Raw genomic sequence first — 25,356 nt, forward strand, 5'->3', positions numbered from 1 at the left:
GTTTGCGAAGCCTATTTGGCTAATTGCGCAAATAAAATTTGATGTAAGTATTTCTACTCACCTTTTAATGACAAGTAATCACTGCTTGACTACAATATCTCCGGTAGGTATGGTAAATAAGGTATGAGATGCTTTATTCTATCTATTAAATTAAAGACTCGTTATACCCCATTGTCGTGCCTCCTTAGCAAAAATGACACAGAAATGCCCTGTTGCCCCAGACTAAGAGCGCAGGGTGCAATAGACCGAGTTTTTGTTCACACTACCCGACGGATCCGTGTACCAAAACCCGAACTCGAAAGTCAAAACCCGAACCCGAAGGACCGAAATACCCGAAATCTCATTTACCCGATACTCGAGAGTAGATAAACCCACGAGTATTACTACCCGTGCCCAGCACTAGTGTGCACACACAGCTCTGCCAATTCTGTGAATTTCGGCCAAATGATTCTGTGTTTTTCGTTCATTTCGTGATTTTAGTCAGACCCAATGAAAAATCGCCGTACCTTAGTACTAAGATATGAGTCAAGCCTTTAGGCAATATGTCAGATATAAAGGTCATGTGACATAATGGGGTGTGAGGAATGTGTCAAGTACAAAAACATGTGTCAGATGCTAAGGAATGTGTCAAGTACAGAAACATGTGTCAGATCCTAAGGAATGTGTCAAGTACAAACACATGTGTCAGATGCTAAGGAATGTGTCAAGTACAGAAACATGTGTCAGATGCTAAGGAATGTATCAAGTAATGAGACCTGAAAAAGAATAATTATGGAACAGAGTTAATTAATGCGTACTATTCTCTGATGTTCTCAGGGCCCAATCTAAAGCCATCATGGCATCCTTGGATGTCCGACAGAAACTGGATGGAAGGCGTCACGATTCATACTTAAGGAGCTTGCAGCAAAGAAGCATGAAGGAATCAACAACAATTGACTTGAGGTCAAGGTTGAAACAACGCAATAATTGGTGAAGAGAATGTCAAAGCAGCGAGCCAAAATGCAGGCAGTGGCAGCTTTAGGTCAGCGATAGTTCTACCAGGCTTTTGAGAGGTAATAATATTTTTAGTCTGCACCGATTTTTGAGGACAGTATGGAATTTGTAGATTTTGAGAATTCATAATTCTTTATATATTTCTTGTTATAAAATACATTAACAATTCTGATGAATAACAACTACTCTGTAATCGTTGAACTTCTTATTGTTTTTAATGCTATTCTTACAACTCAGCACAGTACAGTTACCCAATACAGTCAAAGTTCAATTAGCATAGTACAGTTACCCAATACAGTCGAAGTTCAATCAGCATAGTACAGTTACCCAATACAGTCAAAGTTCAATCAGCATAGTACAGTTACCCAATACAGTCAAAGTTCAATTAGCATAGTACAGTTACCCAATACAGTCAAAGTTCGATCAGCATAGTACAGTTACCCAATACAGTCAAAGTTCAATTAGCACAGTACTGTTACCCAATACAGTCAAAGTTCAATCAGCACAGTACAGTTACCCAATACAGTCAAAGTTCGATCAGCATAGTACAGTTACCCAATACAGTCAAAGTTCAATCAGCATAGTACAGTTACCCAATACAGTCAAAGTTCAATCAGCATAGTACAGTTACCCAATACAGTCAAAATTCAATCAGCATAGTACAGTTACCCAATACAGTCAAAGTTCAATTAGCATAGTACAGTTACCCAATACAGTCAAAGGTCGATCAGCATAGTACAGTTACCCAATACAGTCAAAGTTCGATCAGCATAGTACAGTTACCCAATACAGTCAAAGTTCAATCAGCATAGTACAGTTACCCAATACAGTCAAAGTTTTGGTTTGGTTTGGTTTGATTTTTATTGCGTAATAATAACATGACAATATGAGTAAAAAAAATACACAGAGTAGCAATAGGACATGCCAGATAGCCAGAGGCTAGAGTCAAGGCAGCCCCAGCAAGCAGTAGGAAAAGAAACAGAATCAGCGATAAGCGCACACTCCGGAGCACCAGAGTCAGGAAGGACAGTCCCAGGACGCCCACAGGCGCTCTACCAACTTCGCCTTCAGCTGACCCGGAGCAGAGCCCGCACAATCACTCAAAAAATTTATTATATAATTTCATTGCACTAAAAAATATCGATCTCTGTCCCTTAGAAGACAAACACTTTTTCAACTTTAATTGATTTTTACTTTTTAAACGGGTATCTTGACAATGATCTATCATAAAATCTTGCAACTCTTCCATGGGGAAAGAATTTGTTAAAAACATTAGCAGGCGATACTGGAATAAAATTTCAATTGGCATTATTTTTAAAATTTTAAAATTTTTGGAAACTGTTTGATTTGGTTTAAAATTGAGTATTATTCTGATTGCCTTTTTTTGCATGATTAAAAGTTTGTTTAAATCAGTTTTGTTGCCGTGGCCCCAAAACTCGATTCCATAAATTAAAAGAGAATAGAAAAAACTGTAGTACAAATTGATCATGGTTGATTTGTCTAGGTAGGGGCGAATGAAACGTAATATTAGTAATATGTAATTAAGTTTTTTGATGAGACTTTGGATGTGTTTTTTAAAAGTCAAGTTGTTGTCTAACGTGATACCTAAAAATTGAGTCGAATCTTTGATTTGTAGTTGAGAATTGTTTAAAGAAAGGCTTAGATTATAATTTTGAGTGTTTTTAGACGGATTTTTGAAAACTACTTGAAATGTTTTACTGTTGTTTAAAATGAGTCTGTTTGATAGGCACCATTCATTAATAATATTTAATTCCTCTTGGAGTTTAGAATTATCTGTTGAAAATATATTGGTGTCATCTGCGAATAAAATACAATCCAAAGCAGGTGCAGCATTTACTAAGTCATTTATAAAAATTAAAAATAAGAGGGGTCCTAAAATTGATCCTTGTGGGACACCAATCGTAATTGCCCTCATTTGCGAACAATCAGTATCTGTTTTGGTAAATTGAAATCTATTTTGGAGATAACTTTGAATAAGAGAGGAAGACTTTACACTAAAATTGTAGTAAAAAAGTTTGTCAATTAAAATTTTGTGATTAATCGTATCGAATGCCTTTGAAAAATCCAAAAATACGCCCTGAGTTATATTACTTTGATCTAAATTAGTATATAAAAATTCCATTAGACTGTTTATTGCTGTAGTGGTGCTTTTACCTTTTCTAAAACCAAATTGTTTAGGCGACAAGATGTTATTGGTTTCTAAAAAATCCCGTATTTGCAAAGACAAACATTTCTCTAAAATTTTTGATAAAGCAGGAAGAATGGAAATGGGCCGGTAATTAGATGGATCTGTTCTATTTCCTTTTTTAAATAATGGAGTCACGCGAGCTATTTTTAAACAATTTGGGAAATTAGATTGTTGTATAACAAGATTTATAAGATGTGTTAAAACTGGAATTAGGACTAGTTTATTTTCTTTTATTGCACGGAGAGAAATCCTATCATAGCCGGTTGCTTTAGGAAGACTGAAAGAATCAATTATTTGCAGTGTTTGGTAGGGGTCAATTATCTGGAAGCTAAAATCAATATCATTTACACAGTTGTCCATAAATTTAGAAAAGTGAATATCGGAAAGTGGCAACTCATTGGCCAGTTTATTACCAACATTTACGAAATGATCATTTAAGGTCTCAGCTATATCTTGCGAGTCTGTTAGGAGTTTTCCATCTTTGTTTATGCTCGTTGGGCTATCTGAATTTTTAGAGTCTCTATTTAACAATCTGTTTATGAATTTCCACTTTTCGTTTTGATTATTTTTACATTTATCAAATTCTTTTTTATAGAATTTAGTCTTCGCAGTTTTAATTTCATTTGTGACTAAACTTTGTGAAACTGTGAAATTTCTGAAACTGAAAGTTCAATCAGCATAGTACAGTTACCCAATACAGTCAAAGTCCAATCAGCATAGTACAGTTACCCAATACAGTCAAAATTCGATCAGCATAGTACAGTTACCCAATACAGTCAAAGTTCAATCAGCATAGTACAGTTACCCAATACAGTCAAAGTTCAATTAGCACATACAAATACATGATTTTACTACATTAGGTTTGGCTCTCAACTAGTTTTTGATCCGGCAACGATTAGCCGGTTCGATAGTTGGTCAATGTGACTCTCATCCCAGTTGTTTGCAGCAGTCGATGATGTAATGTCGTGTCACATATCAGTGACAGTTGACAGTCAGATGTTAACATATCAGTGACAGTTGACAGTCAGATTTTAACATACCCTAGGACACTTGTGTATTCGCCTCATCTAACTTTCGCGTTTTCGCCGTCATCCTCTCGCGAAAATTTCATGTGCGAAACTAAACTATCATAACGAATAAGCGAAACTGCGAAATTAAATAGCTTTGTTCATTGATAGTCCAAGAAACAAATGCCAGCAAGCGATCAAATTGCATTATCAACCTCGCCCATACCATTCTACCTGCGGTTCACAATTACAAACTAGTCCCAAATTGAATTTTTTTCTTATTGGTGAACCAGACCTGTATTCCCTGGGGCGGCTGGTCGGCTGAGCCGTCCGAACTTTTTAGGAACTTTCCGCTGCTAAGTACAGTCAAACTCGGATAACTCGCCCTCGGATAAAATGTAACATTTCATCTCATGCACAAGGTTAGCTCGAACGAATTCGTTTGGTCCGTTCCCACACAATAATAAATTGCTTCAGATAACTCGACCTCAACATCATTTATTCGAAAAGTTATTTGTCCAACGGCTATGGAGACGGTTTTTATCGCTGTAGAATATCACTTTATTCGAAGCCATGGAGACAAACATCAACTTTTAGTAGTTCCTAGGCGTCATTATTATCATCATCAGTGGCAAAATATTCTTGTTAACAACCTTTATAAAGGTTTGCAAAATATCAAGTTTTACCAAACATCCGCTTGGCCATGTCCCATCGAAAGCGTGGAAACCTCCGTATGAACTTAAAATAACATCGGCAAAATTGATCTTTGTTAAAACGCTAAAAAAAGAGTTTTTTTTTCTGAGCGTTTTAACTGTGGTCAGGTTTTGCCTATTTTAATTTAAAACGTCTCGTCAGTCACATCACCTGAAACAAAACAAATCTCAAAAAATAAAAAAAATGCTGATACTTTCCGATAAAAATTTTTAAAACTTCACACGAGAGGCCCGGCTGAGGCCCTACATAAGAAAAACCTGTTGGGGGCTTACACCGCCCTCCTCAACACCCCCAGGTGTTCATAACTAGTCGCCTAACATTAGCCGCCTCAACTTGCAACCAGTGAATACAGGCCTGCGGTGAACTGAACCTGAGGAATCTAATTATGTTTGTTCCACTGCATTTATTTTCACATCACTATATTTTCGCACTCATCAAAGCTGCGAAATTAAGTTGCAGTGAAATTTTACTCTGTATGCTGCTCACGAAACTAAATACTAGCGAAATATAAGTGTCCTAGGGTATCTCAATATCTCACAGTAAATACTACTATAAGATTTGTTGACAAAGCGGATTATCAATAGGATCAATAGAACTTTAGCTGTATGTGAATCTGTTCCGGTTGACGGGTGAAAGCGTTTTATGATGAAGTATCCTACCCTAAAATATGTTAATAAGAATTCGTGACCAAGCATAATTTCATGAACTTTATTGATAAGTCAGACTACCATAGGATTTGTCGACAAAGCGGATTATCATGAAATATCATGGTCTGACATATTTTAATAAGAATTCGTGGCCAAGGATAATTTCATAAAATTTCTTGACATGTCAGATTGTCGTAAGATTTGACAGCGCCTCGTATAATCATGAAATATCACGAACTGACAGATTTTAATAAGAAGTCATGTCCAACCATGATTTCATGAAATTTTCTGACGTGGCAGGTTGCCATAAGATTTGACAGCGCTGCGAATAATCATGAATTATCATGATCTAACATATTTTAATAATAAATTGTTACCAACCATAACTTTATGAAATTTCTTGACATGACAGATTACCATAAGATATGGCGACAAAGCGTCTTATCATGAAATATCATGATCTGACATATTTTAATAAGAATTCACGTCCAACCAAAAGTTCATGAAATTTCTTGACATGTCAGATTGCCATAAAATTTGACAGCTCTGCGTATAATCATGAAATATCATGAAGTGACATATTTTAATACGAATTCATGACTGACCATAATTTCATGAAATTTCTTTACGTGTCATATTGCCATAAGATTTGACAGCGCTGCGTATACCGTAAGTCCTTATGCTCAAGCAGCGCTACTTGTAGTTGAGCGCGGTTTCTGGTTCAAGGTAATAAGCCGCGGCTAAATCCAAGTTTTTAAAACTTACGTGAGGCTTAGGGCGGCTTTTCGATAAATGCGGTCTCTGCTCAGTTCCGCGCTATAACCATAGAACCGCAGTCATGATACACTTTTATGTACGGGATTTTGGCAACCTACTCGTTTATTTTCAGGGTCATGTTTATGGAATACTTTAGACTAACGAAGAATTTATCGCTAATGTTTAACTCACCACAGTCGTAGGTCATTAAAACCGTTTCATTCCTGACCGCATATTTCCATAAACGTGAAGCCCTCTAACAGCGCAATAAAAATTTAGCTGGGACATGACAAAAAGTTGTTGATGCAAGGGTTTAGAAATTTTAATTCGAACTTGGAAGTAAAAGAAAATTCTTTTCACATGTACTGATGTAGCCTGTTTTCTTATTCAAGAGTACTGGGTATAACGAAACCCTTCTCAACACTCTCGCTCCTGAAGGAGTCAAGGACGACAAAACCTCGGTCATTAGCCGCGGTCTGTGGGCATACGCGGCTTGTTGGAGGATTATTTTTTCTTTCGTGAATCATCTGGTTTTGAGCACAAGCCGCGCGGCTTGAGCATGAGGACTTACGGTAGTCATGAAATATCATCATCTGACATTTTAATAAGAAGTTGTGACCAAGTATAGCTTCATGAAACTTCTCGACATGACATATTACCATAGGATATGGCGACGAAGCGTCTTATCATGATATATCATGATTTGAATTATTTTAATACGAATTCATGACCAACCAAAGCTTCATGAAATCTTTCAAGGTGACAGATTACCATAAGAGTTGACAACAATGGAAAAAATTTTTCAATATTGTCAGTTTGAAGAACTTCAGTTTGCCTAGTAGTTTCAGTTTCATTATTAGTTCTCTGTATACAAACAGGGCAACTCCGATTTGAGTACTTTGAGACTGATACTTTAGAGACTAGCTGTAACACACATTGCAGATTTCCATTCTTCCCACTAACATTATTGACATGTATGGCTGCATATGCGAATAAATAGTTTGATCAGCGCAAAAAATTTCAGTAGATTGCATATTTTAGCTGTTTTACAGTATGAAAGACAACTTTCAATAGAACTTTAGCTGTACGTGAATCTGTTCCAGTGGACGGGTAAAAGCCTTTTATGATGAAGTATTTTACTCTGAAATGGTTAAATAAGAAATTGTGACCAAGCTAAATTTCCTGAAGTTTCTTGGTAAGTCAGACCATTACCAGTTAAATTAACCAGTTCAGTTCTTTGTCATTTCAAGAGCAGACAACTTTCATTGCTTTCTTCCAATTCCTTTGAATCATTTCAGACGATTTGCAGCTGCTGCTGTTGATAGTTGCTTATTGATGAAATATGTCATCAATGTCTGTTCATCGCATACCTTCGTATCTGAAAACATGTCAAGCTTTTCAGCTAGAGATGCTTTTGTCACTCATATTGGGAAGTAATGTGTCCTTAAAAGACAATTCCATACCATCTGGTTTTCTTTTAACATCATCGATATTCTGGTGTGAACAGTAAGAGGCGGAGCAATGACAACGTACCATAGCATTTTGTATAATTGAATGGTCGGTCTGTTCAAGGTAACATATCATTGTTGGCGATTCTTCTGAGATTGAAGTATATTAGACCTTTATTATAATAGTAGACCTTTATTATAATAGTAGACCTTTATAGTAGACCTTTATAGTAGACCTTTATAATAGTAGACCGTAGACAGTAGTATAGCATTTGATTAGTAGTCTATATATTTGCCTATAGGAGACTTTCTCGTAGAGCTCTAAAATCTATGTGAGGGTACGCAATACGCTTGTGTACCCTTACATGTTGGTCCACCTATGTTTTGTTGCTATCATATTTTATGGGACCCATTATTAGCAGGATACCAGCACATTTGATTTGTTTTCTTATCGTGTGTGTTGACTTTAAATTTTAAAGACATTTTAGCATATTATAAACTTTTTTGGAGAATCGAAGCATTTGAAGAATAATTGGTATGTATGTTTTTTGTCTTTAGTAGATTTATATATATAATTACACCAAGTTGAGGCTAAGGTAATTCAATTTGGTGTAATTAGTTGATTTTGAACATTTATGCGCAAACATTCCAAAGTAACCTTCATGGAACATTGCTGGGACATTCGATAACAATGTTTTCTAACAACATTTTGATAACGTTGGCAAAGCTTATTCCTCTAACATTGTATAAAACGTTACGATAATATTTTTGTTCGACATTCTGCAAAATTTTACTGCGTCATTGTTGTTACATAATACAACAATGGTCTCCTGATAGCACTTGTAGAACATTATGACAATGTTTGCTTGGAATATTATGTTACTCGTAGTGTCACGGAATGTCCCGGTAATGTCGTTGTTAATTGGGTTGTCGATGCTAGTTCGGTTGTCTACTAACCTAGAAGATGCCTCAACTCACACATTTTTGCACTGAGATCATCAGGTGATCCTGGCAAAAAAATTTGTGGCTCGTGAAGCAAAATCTTGAACAAAACTTTGAACCATTTAATATTGTTTTGATTTATTCCATATCGTTATGATCAAATGGAAGAAAGCAGCTGGCAGTGTTTTACGTGTCTTAGCATCAACAGCTAATACACATTCAAGCATATTTAAGCGTATCAAAATCTTTGCATTGTTTCCTTGACAAAAGCGTTCTAGCAGACTAAACTTGATGCTCACATGATCACATGAAGAAGATCGTATTTATGAATGAATACGAACTATGCAAAAGGAGGTAATGTTATTTTTAATTTTTTGGCGTGTAATGGCTTCTCTCCTTTACCCAGTTGCAACTGTCATGGTTATTGCAACGCTTGCATTGTTTTGATGTATATTCATATACATGTATATAGAATTACCACAGGTATACATTTTAAAGTATGTCATTACACACTATTTTTAAACTGTATATACATGTACTATAATACTACATTTGTATGTGCCTCTGTCTGTAAAGAAAGAGAAATAACCAACGATAGAGTTAGACTTCACACTTGGGCATCTTTGTCTCTACCTAAATATTAGGTACAAGTATATGTGATCTTTGACACATGGAAGAAATTCATAGAAGGTGTAGCAGTATAGCCTATAAATATAACAGATTATGGTTCTCTTAGCCCAGCATTTCCTTTTCCTCTATTCTAAAATATTATATTTGTATCATATATAGAAGACAGTCTCTAGATGTTCATTGACTTCTAATATTTCATTGATGCCACAGTACTATCCTATTTTTAATATTGCATACAATCACACACATAAACTGTCTCATAAGTCTCTATTGTACTCAGGACTGGCTTACCATTGTAGTGCTTGCTTATATCCATGTAATTTTAGGAAACAAGAGGCTAATTTTAAACTTGTGTCGGTAATCATGGCAAATGGCAGCATTTATGGGTCAGCAAGAGACACAGCTGATGCAGCAAACTAAAAGAAAACTGGGTCAATAGAAAGATTCATAATCGTAAATGTAGTTTGAAAAAGTCTGCAAAAAACCTTCACCCATTTAAGAATACCTTTATGACACGATCACAAATACTTTTGTGTTGGGTCTTATGGCATGAGTCATGGTAGACCAACATGATTACAGGAAGTGTCATTTAAATCACACAAGCAGTTATAAAATTTATTCAATCATAGTACACCAACTATTACAAAACCATTAAAACCTAGCTCATACTTTGGGGATTTACTCATAAAACAAAAACGGTAAGAAAGTTTTAGCTCTAATTCATAGCAGCGGAGACATCAATGTTTAGTGGCAGGCAACACTCTTGTATGCTGTGTTTTCTTTAGAGCAACAAAGTTCAGAGCCAATCTCAAATACCGTGTGAAACTGTGGGCAGCGGCCAATATGTGCCACAAGTAAAACACTGACAGGTTGTCCCTCAAGAAGAGGCTCATTCATGTTGTCACACAGGTAGTCACCTAAAATGAAGGGTTTGATGTAACTACAGGCGTCTAGACATAAATGCTACCGGGTTCAAGGCCAAGTTGATATTTATAGTTAGACATTCTTCGGTCTGAGGTAATAGGTGTGAGTATGACGCAATAGGTGTTAGTACGATACAATAGGTATGAATATGACACAATAGGTGTGAGTATGACACAATAGGTGTGAGTATGACACAATAGGTGTTAGTACGATACAATAGGTATGAGTATGACACAATAGGTGTGAGTATGACACAATAGGTATTAGTATGACGCAATAGGTGTGAGTATGACACAATAGGTGTGAGTATGACACAATAGGTGTGAGTATGACACAATAGGTGTGGGCTGCTCAAGCCATATTCAAAGCCTAATAATAGCTGTCTTGAGTTGTTTTGAGATATGGTACTTTTAGACTACGCTAAATGAAAGGAGTATGTTTTGTTTCTTCAGGGCACCTACCGCAAAAACAATTTTTTTAAACTTTTTATATTCTCTCCGCATTTAGAAGTCACCACCATTACCTAATTACACACTTATATTAATACGGTAAAATATAAACATGGCTGTTCCTGAAATAGAAACAAATTCTTAACAAATGGTTATACCTAATATCAGTGTTGTAGTGCTACCCTAACTCTCCCTAACTATGTTATGGTTAGAAAATTTGTGTTTTTTAAGTGTAACTATAGTTAGGGTTAAAAAATTTTAGGCTTTGCCAATTCACAAGGTATACTATAGCGCCTTTTCATTGATTCAAGTGCACTAATGTCATTATAGTCGACATTCAATGGCCATTCAATATAAAAGCAGCATACAGTACAATACAGTGATGTAATATTCATGTACATGTAACATGACACTTTTTCTCTAGTAAGTTCTTGAATTATTCTTTCAAAGAACAAGTTTTTGGCGTTTTATTGTGTTTTACAATAAACACTTTGAACCATAAATTCAATAGTTGTTTCTCTTTCTCAAGGCTTTTGGCAACACTACTATATTCCCAAATTTTTATTATTTTCTCAACTTATTTATTGCTACAGATGTGCTCATTTCTCAAATCAAATACATGATTTTAAAGCCCTGTAGGCTTTGGCGGCCGGGGCTTCGTTCCAAACTTCACTGGCGGGCTTACAGCACCTCCCCAGGCCCCCAGCTGTTCCACCGCGGGGGGGGGGGGGGAGGGGTGGAACAGCGCAACGCGAACCAAGAGTCGCAACGCGAACCAAGAGTCGCAACGCGACTCTTGGTTGCCTACATCCCCTTAGTTCAACTTCTCAATTATGGTTAAAAAAAGGTTAGCATTACATCACTGCCTAACATCCTATTTCAGTTATTTATAGAGCTGCACAACGATTATAAAAATTGATCGCGATTAATAACTGGTCTGAACCAGTTAATCTTCAATTAATCTTAGAATTAATCTAGCAAAGACTTGCATATTCAAAAACAAATAATACAGCTACATATAGATTAATTATATTTTAAACAATTGTTAGCAGTAGTGCATGTTATGTACAATGTACATAAGTTAAAATGTAATAATTATCATGAGTATGAAAACTGTCTATGAAAATCTATAATTAAGTCAGCCAAGAGTTTAGGCTGCACAGTTTATTCACATTATCTGAATAAAGAGATGCCCTCTTCCTACATACATTATTGCCAGCTTTAAAGAATAGCCGCTCACAGGGGACAGCAGGGCCGGTAGTCAGTAGTATTAGTTATTGTCTGCGACAGCTGGTGATGATTTCTGCGCGGTAGGATGAGAATTAGTTAAAATATATCTTAATGATGATGTGCTGTGGTGGTAAGCAAATTCTTTCTTGCATATACTGCACTTCGCTTTTTTGTTTACGCTTCCAACAACTTACAGAAATGCGCTACCTAGGGTGGAAGACATTTTTCTGCTTTCATGTTTCAATAAAGTGTCAATCTTATATTACTAATATTCTGAAGCTGAAATATGATTGTGATTTTTTTGAAAAATGAAAATACATGTATAATTTACTTAAGAAAGTTTTTAAAAATATACAAAAATAAACTGTAAGATATTAAATAACACTGAAATCACTTTTGTTGCTATTACCTAGAAACATGTTCAAACAACTAACAACATGGCCGCTTACAGCTAGATCAGCACGGTGCTTGTGCATTGTATAAACAAGTTTAATGTTAGCGACTCACTGTGTTTTCATAGTCGAGTGCAAAATAATTGTGGTTTAATTAATTGGTAAGAAAGTGTTGCTTGTCATAATATTTGTTAGTAAATTAAATGGTAGTAACCTGCTACATTAGTATAAAGTATGGTACTAAACAGTACAAAGGAAAGAAACCACATCAAGACCATCACCTCGGTTGCATTTTAATTGAAGATTAGTTGGCCCAACTCAGTTAATCGTTTATTTGTATTAGTCGCGTTAATTGTTTGATTAACGCGATCATTGTGCAGCTCTAGTTACTTATGAACACCCAAAAGCACTTGTAGCAAATCAAGATCGTTAACATTTAGGTTTTTATCGATGTATCTACCGCACGTTTATGTTGCAGATTTAGTGATGTTTCTTTATATGTAAAATGTATCTCAAGGTACTCTAGCATGTTTTTTACAAGTTGTGCAAACAACATCCCTTAGATTTTAAGTTTCCCAATGTTCATGTTTTTGTATTGACAAATTTTGGTTGCATTTATACAGTTTTTGACCTTTTACTGTAATCTTAGACCTATCAGATGTTGCAGTTTGTGGGCTATTGACCAGTTTCTGCAATCGTACACCTATCAGATGTTGCAGTTAGTGGGCTATTGACCTGTTCCTGTAATGGTACACCTATCAGATGTTGCAGTTTGTGGGCTATTGACCTGTTCCTGTAATCATACACCTATCAGATGTTGCAGTTTGTGGACTATTATAAACCTGTTACCATTCCCATTTGTGCGAGCTAATTTTTTATTTGCATAGACTGTAATCCCCTTGTGAAAACAAGACAGCGGCTCTTCCTAATACACTCTCTGACTGCAAAGGAAGCAAATTAAATTAAGTTGAACAAATGCATTGGCTGTCCAGTCTAAGAATAGTTGAAAATGTTATAAACTGATTGACCAAAATAGATTTTCTAACATTCATTTACATTCTGTGTACACTCACTGTTTACGACTAATATAAGCTTTATATGTATACATATAATCTCAAATTCTATATGAGAGTATACATAAATATAGTTTTATTATATGACAAATTGTTTCCTCACCCTTCATAACTCAAGCGGTCGGTAATGTCTACTCAAGATCGGGTCTGTTACCTGAGACCTGCGAGCTTGAGTACTCGCCTCAATATCTAAGCCTTTCCCTATAGCGCACCTTTCTGCTAGTGTAATGTGTTGATTGTTGCTGTGTTGATGGTATTTGGGCTAGCCACACTTGATGTGCACGTGTTATTGGACCAAATTCTCCAATCACCAATGACTACTGGGATTACAAACGTTCTTATATGCCAGCACTTTCCAAGTTTTAATTTTTGCTTTGCTGATTATGTTGTAATCATTGGATATTGTTATATTAGTCCTCTTGCTCTCTTTCTCCACTACCCCAATATATGGCTGGTTTCCCAAGGTATGCTTGCCTGCCCAGATGTAGAAGTTCCATAGGATTTTAGTATGGCCATTCACATTGACCTTATCTAAAGCTTCCCACTAGTGTTGTGGTTTATTGAGGCCATACTCATCGCAAAAACTTATGTATACTATACCTGTGGCATTATTCTGCTGCCAAGTGTATGCATTGACTGCTAGCCGCTTGCATCCATTGATGATGTGTTGGCTGGTTTTTGGTGCGTCCTTGCACAGTCTGCATCTAGGATCATTTCTTCTGCGATAGATTTGTAGTTAAAGTTGCCCAGTTTGGAGCCCATTGGCGATTGGAGTGACTCTGCGTCGGCCATCAAGTCACTTTTATTTAGCTAGATATAGGTGTGATAGAGGTCTCCAATCTCAGATACTTGTTGATGCTAGTCACTATGGAGAGGTTTTATGTGCCAATCAAGTTCCTTACCATGTGTCCGGTTCCATTGTCACAGCAATCACTTGGAATGCAGCTAGCAGCTTGTCTATGGTGGCAATGAAGGCTGAGTAGGCTCTTTTGATCCCTTCTTCTTTCACTGTCTGTTGCACATGTTTGAGCCGCCCCCCTCCCCTAAAGTCCTGAATGTCCTTGGACAAAGTGGTTAAAGACAATTGGTCAATCTAATTAGTGTATTAGATCAATTCTAGGTGAATTGATTTGGATTCAGGTCAATGAATATTAGCCCAATCGTTGTTAGGCCAACTTTACCAAATCCAGCAGCGCATATACATTTATTGCTATTATTTGGTTTTTGGCATTGAGCTGGCTTTGTAGCACCTTCCTAATGCATTTTTTGTATTTGATAATGGCCTTCAGATGCACTTTGATTTCATGGTTGATGTTGTTGTGCATAATCCCCCCAGTGTTTTTACCCTTCCTCTATATCCATCTTGGTACCAATTGGCATTTCTAGGCCAGCTGTTAGCACAGGTGGTTTCTCTTGAGAAATAGCTTTCCACATTTTTCAATAACAAAGGTCAAGTTGGTTTTCTCGCTGTAGACTTGAGTAAGCTGTATTAGCAAATCAATGTCCCTTTTCTTTTTGCATACAGCTTGATATCATCTATGTAGAAGGGGTAATTTATCTTGGTGGCACTCTCAAAACTGACACCTATATTGGGTTGCCTCCATCATAATGCTTAAGGGGGGCTTGCAAATGCCTTTATTGGGAATCTAATTTGAATGTTTTATTTGATAGGAAGGTAATCAAAAGTGTATTGATAGCATTCAATTACTTTATCTTTCAGCTTATCAAAGGAAATTTTCATAGCACGTTTTATTATGTTATCAGCTATTATACTAGTAGCGAATAACAGTCACACCCATTTATTGATATACTCTTTTAGCTGTTTAAACAAACTGCACACAAACACTAATTGCGTATCAGTACTGTTTCTACTCCTAACTGCTTCCAGACCAAGGTACCTGCGGGAAACTCCGCCTACCAACAAATGCTAAAACATAACTTGATATACGGTGTACAATGAGTACAATGAGTTACTGTTTTTAGAACTCTTATTTTGCAAAAAAACAATACTTTGTCATTAAACAGCTTTTGTACCGAATGACTGACAGATCATTTATTCAGATTTTTGTTGTAATTTACTAAAATGGAAAATTTCTTGATAAGGTCGAATTTTGAAATGGTATAAAAAGTTAAAAAATAAACCCAAGAACTGAAATATAATTTATTTGGCAAACCATTACCAAGTTCTTTACAAAGTAGTTGAAAAGTTGTATAACAGCTGGATGGGAGCTGTTAGATTTTCAAAGCTGAAGGATGTTAAATATTGTGCTATCAACATTTTTTTTTCAAATGACATTTCGATGGCATATTATCTGCTCAAGGAATTTTTTAGGTACAATGTTGGTGCTTACCAACTGTATCTTTGTGAAATCGCCCTCGTGTAGAAGCAATTCCATGTGGAAGATGATGTGAGACTACAAATCAAAATTGAACAATAGATTAGAATCAGCATGAAACAGTTATCAACCTTGACCGCTTAAAGACATCTCTGTTTAGTGACTTTCGTATCTCAGCTCAGACTCTAGGATATAATCATGAGGCATGCTGATCAGCCAAAATTTAATATTAGGCTAGAGATTTTTTGTTAATCGCTTTCGCATGGTGGGGTTTATGGTTGAGTGTTCTTCTTCACTTGAGCCTAACAAAGTAAGAGATTAGCATACTGAACCACTGATCGAAAAACGCCTTTATGGCTCACTTTTGTGCGTAGCATTCGAGCAGTAGTCCGGTAGAAGCGGCCATTTTGAAACAGCATTTACAATTCCTGCTGCAGTCTCAAGAACCTCTAGCAACCTGCACGTAAATGAAATTGAATGCCCTGATACTACAACAGAGTAGTGTTAATACACGTTCGAATAAACCAATTGAATGCCCTGATACTACAACAGAGTAGTGTTAATACACGTTCAAATAAACCAATTGAATGCCCTGATACTACAACAGAGTAGTGTTAATACACGTTCGAATAAACCAATTAGAATAAAGTAATTTCCCCTAAAAGAAAATACAGCAAGAAAAGTTCTGAGTAAAGCTGAGGGTGGGGTGTTTCCAGCTAACCACTAGTCTAGAACAGTATTTATCTTAGGCTACCGCAACCACTGCAAAGAAAGCAGCCACCATCTAGAGTTTAAAAATTGACCTTTAACCAATAGTCTTGGGTTCATAAAACAAAGAATAGTATGAGATGACAGCTGATCTTGGCGGGTGTCTCTGTGTTATATAAGAACCAGCCATGTAATCTGTAATACCGACAATAACAACTCGTCTAACTATGACAAGAAATAAAAAAAGTGCAAGTGACATTCTATAAAAGTGAAATTAATTGGTTTACAACACTGACCGTAAAATTCACAAACCGGTGCACACTTGTCCACATCCGAGCAGCTAGCCTTTTGAATTGAGGTTCTCACAAACTCTGCCGTGATTTGATTCACACTCACTTTCTGGATGACATCATTTGCCTGATTTTTGAGCCACAGCTGACATTTACATCTGTGAAGGTCATCAAATTGCTAGATACGAACTTAAATACGTAATTGTGGTACAAAGTTATAGTGTTTCCATTGAGTAATGGTATTTTGGCAAAGAGATGGCTCATCGGTTTCTGAAACAGGTTTTATGTACTGGGCTACAGTCTTCTAAATGCGATATTTCAAAAAAAGGGTACGACATCATTAAGTAAACTTTGTGTTTGGTCAATAAAAATTACTAGAAATATTGTTTCTGCACAAGTAGCTCTCAAAATAGATATGAGGTGAGTATCAGTCAAGAAAGCAGCAACACATCGTAACATTGTTTTCCAGTGCATTCATGTCATTTTTGATACTATAAACCATTAATAAACTATCACGAAATAGAAACACTGGAGTCATGAATAAGTATATTTATGTATGAATATTGCATTATATAGTATATGGGAATAATTATGTACATATGATATGATAGAAAGAAGAATATTATACAAAACTGTCAGGTTTGCAAATGCATGACTTTATTAGGAACTTATAATCACATGAAGTTTCAGTGATGAGGTCCCCTGGGTGCTCACACATGATAGTGTATACATGTATCCTATTTATTCGCTTGATTGTTTATTTTGGTTACTATTACTATTCAACCATAATTTTACCGACACGACCGACACGGCATCCTTTTACCGACCGACACGAGCATCCTCAATATTATTTATTGCATAGGGACTTGAAGTATGTAATGAAAACATAAAATATTGCCGCATCATAAAACCTGTAATTAAAAGATCATGAGTGAAAGTTTGACTGGCTCAGGAGGTTTTTCATATATAACTAGATTTTGTAATATATTTGCCATACATACAGTACATGAAGTACTACTGTAATGCATGCGTTTCCAAAAGGCAGACGCCAATTTGATTGCCATAGTTTTAATAATGCAGCTTTTTAGAGGTTTCAATAATGCAACTATCGTTAAATGTCATTCCGTCTGAGAAAGGTCAAGGTACAACAACTTGTAAACCACTGCTTATCACGAAGATCAAGCAAATACCTTAGTGGATGTTCAATAGGCAGCTCTGATGGGGGTATAGAAGTACTTGGCATCTCTGAGATGCTTGTGTTAACTGTACCCGTGATATTCCTCTCGCCCTCTAAAATATTTCGCATTTTATACAGAGTATCGTTTGCAAGTCGCAAGTCCAGTATTTAGGCCTATTCTCTTCTGCATTATATGTAAATGCTTCACATGTACATAGTCTCTCATCTCATATTGTTATCATCTCATCTTATTATCTCATCTTATCATCTCATGCTTCGTATGAAACAATTGTATATGACACTGAATAGCTGAGTTGAAACCTATGTATATGACACTGAATAGCCATAACTGCTGAGTTGGAACATACGTATATGACACTGAATAGCCATAACTGCTGAGTTACCCTTGAATATGGGTATTAACCGAATTGCAGGTTTTTAGATCACAGATCAATCGTTGTTATCACTGAATCTTTATGCCCTAGATGTTACTCGATTGGGTCTTTATGCCCTAGATGTTACTCGATTGGGTCTTTATGCCTTAGATGTTACTGAGTGGATCTTTATGCCCTAGATGTTACTCGAGTGGATCTTTATGCCCTAGATGTTACTCGAGTGGATCTTTATGCCCTAGATGTTACGCGAGTGGATCTTTATGCCCTAGATGTTACGCGAGTGGATCTAAATGCCCTAGATATTACTCGAGTGGATCTTTATGCCCTAGATGTTACTGAGTGGATCTTTATGCCCTAGATGTTACTGAGTAGATCTTTATGCCCTAGATGTTACTGAGTAGATCTTTATGCCCTAGATGTTACTGAGTAGATCTTTATGCCCTAGATGTTACTCGAGTGGATCTAAATGCCCTAGATGTTACTCGAGTGGATCTAAATGCCCTAGATGTTACTCGAGTAGATCTAAATGCCCTAGATGTTACTCGATTGTATCTAAATGCCCTAGATGTTACTAAGTGGATCTTTATGCCCTAGATGTTACTCAGTGGGTCTTTATGCTCTAGATGTTACTCGAGTGGATCTTAATGCCCTAGATGTTACTCGAGTAGATATTTATGCCCTAGATGTTACTCGAGTGGATCTAAATGCCCTAGATGTTACTCGATTGTATCTAAATGCCCTAGATGTTACTAAGTGGATCTTTATGCCCTAGATGTTACTCAGTGGGTCTTTATGCTCTAGATGTTACTCGAGTGGATCTTAATGCCCTAGATGTTACTCGAGTAGATATTTATGCCCTAGATGTTACTCGAGTGGATCTTCTCAAGCACTTAACAATTTATTCTTTTGGAGAAATTTAATCAGCTGCTATTAACTTTGCAACCTGAAATACTAATTTTAACAACCTTGATTATATAATATTGTTAGAAAATAACAATAAAACATAAATGAATACAATCATTGAAAGTTTTATAATAAACTACTTTGTTTTCCTACGATGAAGGCTTCATACATATTGATGACCCAGCTTCTTTCACCAATATTCCTGCTCACTCAGGTACATAACTGTCTGGTATAATACTGTACATACACAGTGTTTGTCACTCACTACCTACTCATGACTCAGGCACGCATGAGTCATGAGTAGGTAATGCTATGATTTAGCAAATTTCACTGTAAAGCAAAGGAGTCCAACTGAGGTTTGGTCAACACAACTGAATTGGTTAACTTAAGCCTAACATACTCTATGCTTTAGCCCTCCTTTCATATTCTCTCCTGACATACTCAGGTTTAGAAATAGCATGGTGTGCTGAACAAAAAGCAGCCCATGGCAGCTCTGTTATAACCAGCCAAGGTCACTTTCAAATCCTCTAGCTTCAGCCATATAAAGCAAATTGGAAAAATGCTCCTTAGGCACTCTTATTTAGTTTATTGACGATTTCATTTCAGCGACCTCAGTCATGCAGGTATGTGATACTGCATTGAATTTTCATCACAACACAAAACTAATCTACTCTATATACTTTTAGCGAAATGGTTATTAAGTGAGTCCTTGTTTATATTACTTACCTCTGTGTTGAGCTGAGGCTATCACGAGAGCAGTTGTTAAAGCCAGAAACAAATTTGAAGACATGACTGCATGAAAATATGCAATTTAGCAACTCATGCAGCTGATATTACGTATGCGTCTAGATCAAGAGAGAGACGATATTTAAATAATGAACTTGTTACAGGCATACTTGACACATTGATAAGAGTGTTTAAGGCAGCAACTCAGCATTCTGTAAAAATAGACATTACTCATATAAGCACACATGATAAAGAGGGAGTACTTGAGATTGGCCACGAATTGGTGCTTTGAGAATAAAAGTTCTTTTTTCACTAAAAGCAATAATTTAATAGTAACTTACTCTGTAGTAGATCTTTAAGTTCAGCATTGTCTGTAGTCAGTATGTAAGTCGCTATGTAAGTACATGTAAGTTCTGGTCACTAAGATAGAACACAGAAAATAAAGAAATTTGCGAAAAAGTTATGATTGTAAATTTTCACTAACAGAAATATTTGAGCTTGTTGCTAGTTTGAGCGAATCTTGAATTTTCTTGGCTAAATGCGCATCAATTAAAATTTAATATATTTAAAATATGAGATTATGTATTATATTTAAATATTTATAATATAATAAATATATATTAAATTTATATATTTAAATACATATTCAAATATTAAATGTATATTATATTTATATATTTAAATAAAGGTTAATTTATTTTATTAGATAAATTAAAGCAGATTATTAACCTAATGTTTAATAAAGTTTAGGTTTAATATTCTGGTACATACCTATAGATATTACAAAAAATTTCTCATGATGTGATCTGTCAAAAACTGTAATATGACTTGGATAACACTTTTTGCTTGCTACAATATCTATTTTGTTAATTATATAGTTTGACTAGAGGAGATGTGCGTTCAACTTTATATGGCTAACAGCAGTCACTATGTTTAGCATCAAACACAATACGCATCCATAATATAATAGCAAGTTTCATTGCCGGCAAAAAACCAAATGTTCACCTCTAATAAAATCTAGAGATGCTCAGTTAACAATAGCCTCATTTTATGATGTCTGCCAGCGTTATAAATGTGTAAATTTATTGTTTTATCTTGAGAAAGCTAAAGTTTATAGGTTCAAGTAGAGCTGATCGATAAAAACTTTCCCTCTCTCTACTTTCCCTCGTGTCTACTTTTCCTTCTGTCTACTTTCCCTCATGTCTACTTTCCCTCATGTCTACTTTCCCTCATGTCTACTTTCCCTCATGCTTTTTCATTTGATATTACAATACAGTTAAGAATATTACAATACAGTTAAGAATCATAATAAATCAATTCCTTTAGAATGACCGGATATTTAAGGAGGTGGGGGTTCTAGTAAAACTTTTCTAATATGACAACAATTCAGAGGTTCATTCTGAAATCGAAGATCCTGGCAGTGTTCACGATTAATATTCATGGGCCCAATATAAAATTTACCTGGATTAGAACATTGAACATTGTCGTCATTATTTCTCTGTAACTTATTCCAATTTATCTAATGTTCAAAGTTCATTAGTGATTCTTCTTCAGTAATGTCAACTCTTTTAACTCAAAGGCTAATAGTGTCGCTCAACCAAACCAAAGTAAGGAAGCAAGTTCTCATGCTACAGACAGTGCTGTTTCGGCTATTGAAGCCTCAGAGCTGCAGCTCAGAGCTGGCAAGGGAGACAAATCCCATTGCCAATGAGAGTTGACTTCCTGCCATTAAACAACTATACAGCCTCACAGACTTTAAGAAAGGCACCATCTTTCGTTTATGTTGAATGATCGTTACTGCTGTAAGAGTTGTATTTTGGGACATGGAAAACTTGGCGTGTGTGAGGAGAGTTACAAGAGCAGGCCTTCTGCTGCTTATTTGATGTGAAACAGCAGGCCACTTCAAACAATGCTCGACTCAATGGCATTCCTAAAATGTTCATTTTTAGTGTAAATGTGTCACCATCTAACTGATTAGGAACTCAAAAATCTGACTTCACATGCATTACAGACAATTGTCCTCACACGCATTACAGACAATTGTCCTCACACGCGTTACAGACAATTTTTCTCACACGCATTACAGACAATTGTCCTCACACGCATTACAGACAATTGTCCTAACACGCATTACAGACAATTGTCCTCCCATGCATTACAGACAATTATCCTAACACGCATTACAGACAATTGTCCTCACACGCATTACAGACAATTGTCCTCACACGCGTTACAGACAATTTTTCTCACACGCATTACAGACAATTGTTCTCACACTCATTACAGACAATTGTCCTCACATGCATTACAGACAATTGTCCTAACACGCATTACAGACAATTGTCCTCCCATGCATTACAGACAATTATCCTAACACGCATTACAGACAATTGTCCTCACACGCATTACAGACAATTGTCCTCACATGCATTACAGACAATTGTCCTCACACGCGTTACAGACAATTTTTCTCACACTCATTACAGACAATTGTCGTCACACGTATTACAGACAATTGTCCTCACATGCATCACAGACAATTGTTCTCACACGCATTACAGACAATTGTCCTAACACGCATTACAGACAATTGTCCTCACACGTATTACAGACAATTGTTCTCACATGTATTACAGACCATTGTCCTCACATGCATTACAGACAACTGTCATCTCATGTATTACAGACAATTGTCTTCTCATGTATTACAAACAATTGTCAACACATGCATTACAGACAAATGTCTTCACATGCATTACATACAATTGTCATCTCATGTATTACAGACAATTGTCCTCTCATGTATTACAGACTATTGTCCTCACATGTATTACATACAATTGTTCTCACATGCATTACAGACAATTGTCTTCTCATGTATTACAGACAATTGTCCACACATGCATTACAGACAAATGTCTTCACATGCATTACATAAAATTGTCATTTCATGTATTACAGACAATTGTCCTCACAAGCATTACATACAATTGTTCTCACACGCATTACAGACAATTGTCCCAACACGCATTACAGACAATTGTCCTCACATGTATTACAGACTATTGTCCTCACATGCATTACATACAATTGTTCTCACATGCATTACAGACAATTATCCTCACACGCATTACAGACTATTGTCCTCACATGCATTACAGACAAATGTCCTTTTGAATTCTAGGATTTTTGCCGCGAAACAATTTCATTTGAAAATGAAAGAGGCCTAATGCTAGTATATTTTAACATTTATAATTATTTTTTAAATGTGCACAGAAACTGTGTTGTGTGCCCAGCTTTAGCTGCTAAGTTTTATCAACAGTAAATATACTCATTTTAAAATGCATCAAAATACTGTAAAGGTCTGGCCCCGGTAGCTGAGCCAGCTTTACTTTCCTAACAAGGCGGCGCAGTTTGAACACTGGGCCTTCCCCTCGTCGGCCTGCCGGACACACCTAGTGGTCTGGTCAGGCCACGGCTGGTTGCCCTCAGTTCAGGCTCACTTGGAATGCTAACACGGCCTGCTCTCTGAGACCCTATCTTGGCTAGTCTAGGTCCCGGCTAGCTTACTGGAGGGCCTGATCTCCAATGCTATCGCATTTCTGATTAGGTTCGGTCGTAACGCAGCCAACCCCTAGCCTTCCTTAGGTGTCTCCCAAAGCAGTTCGTACTTGAAGCCAGATCAGTTCTGGCAGAAGGATCCTTACTAAGCCAACCAGGCAGGCATCAAACGTAGTCAATTCGTAAGAATAAATGTAGTCTATTTAATATATATAAGCACATGTGCAATACAGTGTTAACAGCATCGAATTCACAAGAATAATCTCAATGAGTTGGCCTGTGCCTTCTCCTTTTATACGGTTTTACTCCGCCTACTTACATAATAATTATGTAACACCAATTGTATTGTGGCAGGCCTGTGAGGCAGGCCTAGATAATAATATATAAGAGTATGCTGGCAGGCCTGTGAAGCAGGCCCAAAAACAGTATTACATAACAGGGTCTGAAGAAGTACACACAAGAGTATTACATAACTAGATAAAGGAAGCACACCTAAAGCCATCACAAGGAATATCGTTGTCTAAAGAATATGGCTAGTGTTTGTCCAGTCCTCCACAATACATATTATAATCAGTGCCTTTGTATGAATCTTGCTCAAACCTAGCAAATGTCCCCAAAAAATATGCACTATGAATTTGCCTTTATTTTGCAAAAAACACTGTCAAAGGTCAAAAAGCTTTATGCCCCCCCCACGTCTCAATGGTACTCGAGTTTCATATTTGGCTATCTCCTATCGAGAGCCAAGGACGACCTATATTATTGGTTTTAGGTATTGTTTGATTATCTGATAAACACTTGAGAGCAATTGTAAAGATTTAGTTTAGTTCATTGTAGCACCCGGCTTATCAATAGTCTAATAGCAAAGTTAATGTCAACAGGCTATCTATCAAGGGTAACGTCTCACCTTGCCCTATAGAAATACGTCCCAGGTGATAAGAGAGCCTTGAGTCATCCAGAGTTTACCAAAGTGAATAAATTCTTGCAATTGTCATGCTCACTTGTTGCTGCTGTCGTCATCAACTGAGTTCTCTCTGACACACAACCTACTTCAGAAGGCTGGGATATAACTAGAACATATATTGAATCGAAGACATGAGCTCTTAGTGTATGGCTGATGTATAGTCCTTGATTTTTTATTCAGCTAATGCGCACGCGACAAACTTGTGAATCGTTAGCAAGAACTCATGCTATAAAAACTGGATTATACGCAATATATTGCTAGCATCAACTGCAACATACTCGCTCAGCAGTGTCATAAAACAAGATTTGGCTACAAAAATACACTAAAGCAGCTAGATATGATATTAAATGTTAAAACTTTGGAAAGTATATATTTTCATTATACTGCTGGAAAGGCATGTCGACCAGCCTTGTTGCTACGACCAATAATCCTTAAGAAAATGGTCCTGAAAATAATTTACCTAGTCAAATTAAAGATTGACTATCAAATTCATATGCATTGTGTGATGGAGGAAGAAAAAGGGGAGGGGAAAAAGGTTTTTTAGAAAATTAATGTTGATATGACGAGGATCTTGGTCAGTGGTGACACCACTGCTAGTGACAATCAGAGGCATAATAGAAGGAAGGTCAACAAGTTGACCCAGATATTATCACTGAATTGCTTTAGTTTTCTGGATTATGTATACAAGAAGGTTTTTATGTGAAAATAAATGTGATTTTGTCACTTTCTCCTCATTAGCTCCATGGTTAACAACAGTGCAGTCAAGCATGAGGTACAATACAATGACTTCCGTCATGCTATTTAAGTCTGACAAGCTTTTTACCTATTGGCCAATCTAGGTTTATATTGTATATCTATGACACCCTATGATTACAGCTACTATGA

At 36.4% G+C, this 25,356-nt stretch overlaps 1 protein-coding gene and 1 long non-coding RNA gene across 2 annotated transcripts in view; one reads left to right on the forward strand and one right to left on the reverse strand.

Annotated features, from left to right (window-relative positions):
• LOC137393516 (nuclear cap-binding protein subunit 3-like) overlaps positions 1-1,204 on the forward strand; it is a 42,250-nt gene extending 41,046 nt beyond the window's left edge. Inside the window, exon 12 of the mRNA XM_068080096.1 lies at positions 817-1,204. Coding sequence (XP_067936197.1) covers positions 817-973 — 157 coding nt within the window. The 3' untranslated portion in view covers positions 974-1,204. The remainder of the gene's footprint in view (positions 1-816) is intronic.
• An 8,727-nt stretch (positions 1,205-9,931) lies between these two features.
• On the reverse strand, positions 9,932-13,634 carry LOC137395249 (uncharacterized). The gene is made up of 2 exons (XR_010978466.1): positions 13,518-13,634; positions 9,932-10,263 (listed from the first exon to the last, which is right to left on the reverse strand). It is a non-coding gene; the product is annotated as an uncharacterized lncRNA (long non-coding RNA).
• Between the last annotated feature and the right edge of the window lie 11,722 nt (positions 13,635-25,356).

This window comes from Watersipora subatra, chromosome 4 (genome assembly GCF_963576615.1).
Source record: "Watersipora subatra chromosome 4, tzWatSuba1.1, whole genome shotgun sequence".
In the NCBI taxonomy this organism is placed as follows: Eukaryota; Metazoa; Bryozoa; class Gymnolaemata; order Cheilostomatida; family Watersiporidae; genus Watersipora; species Watersipora subatra.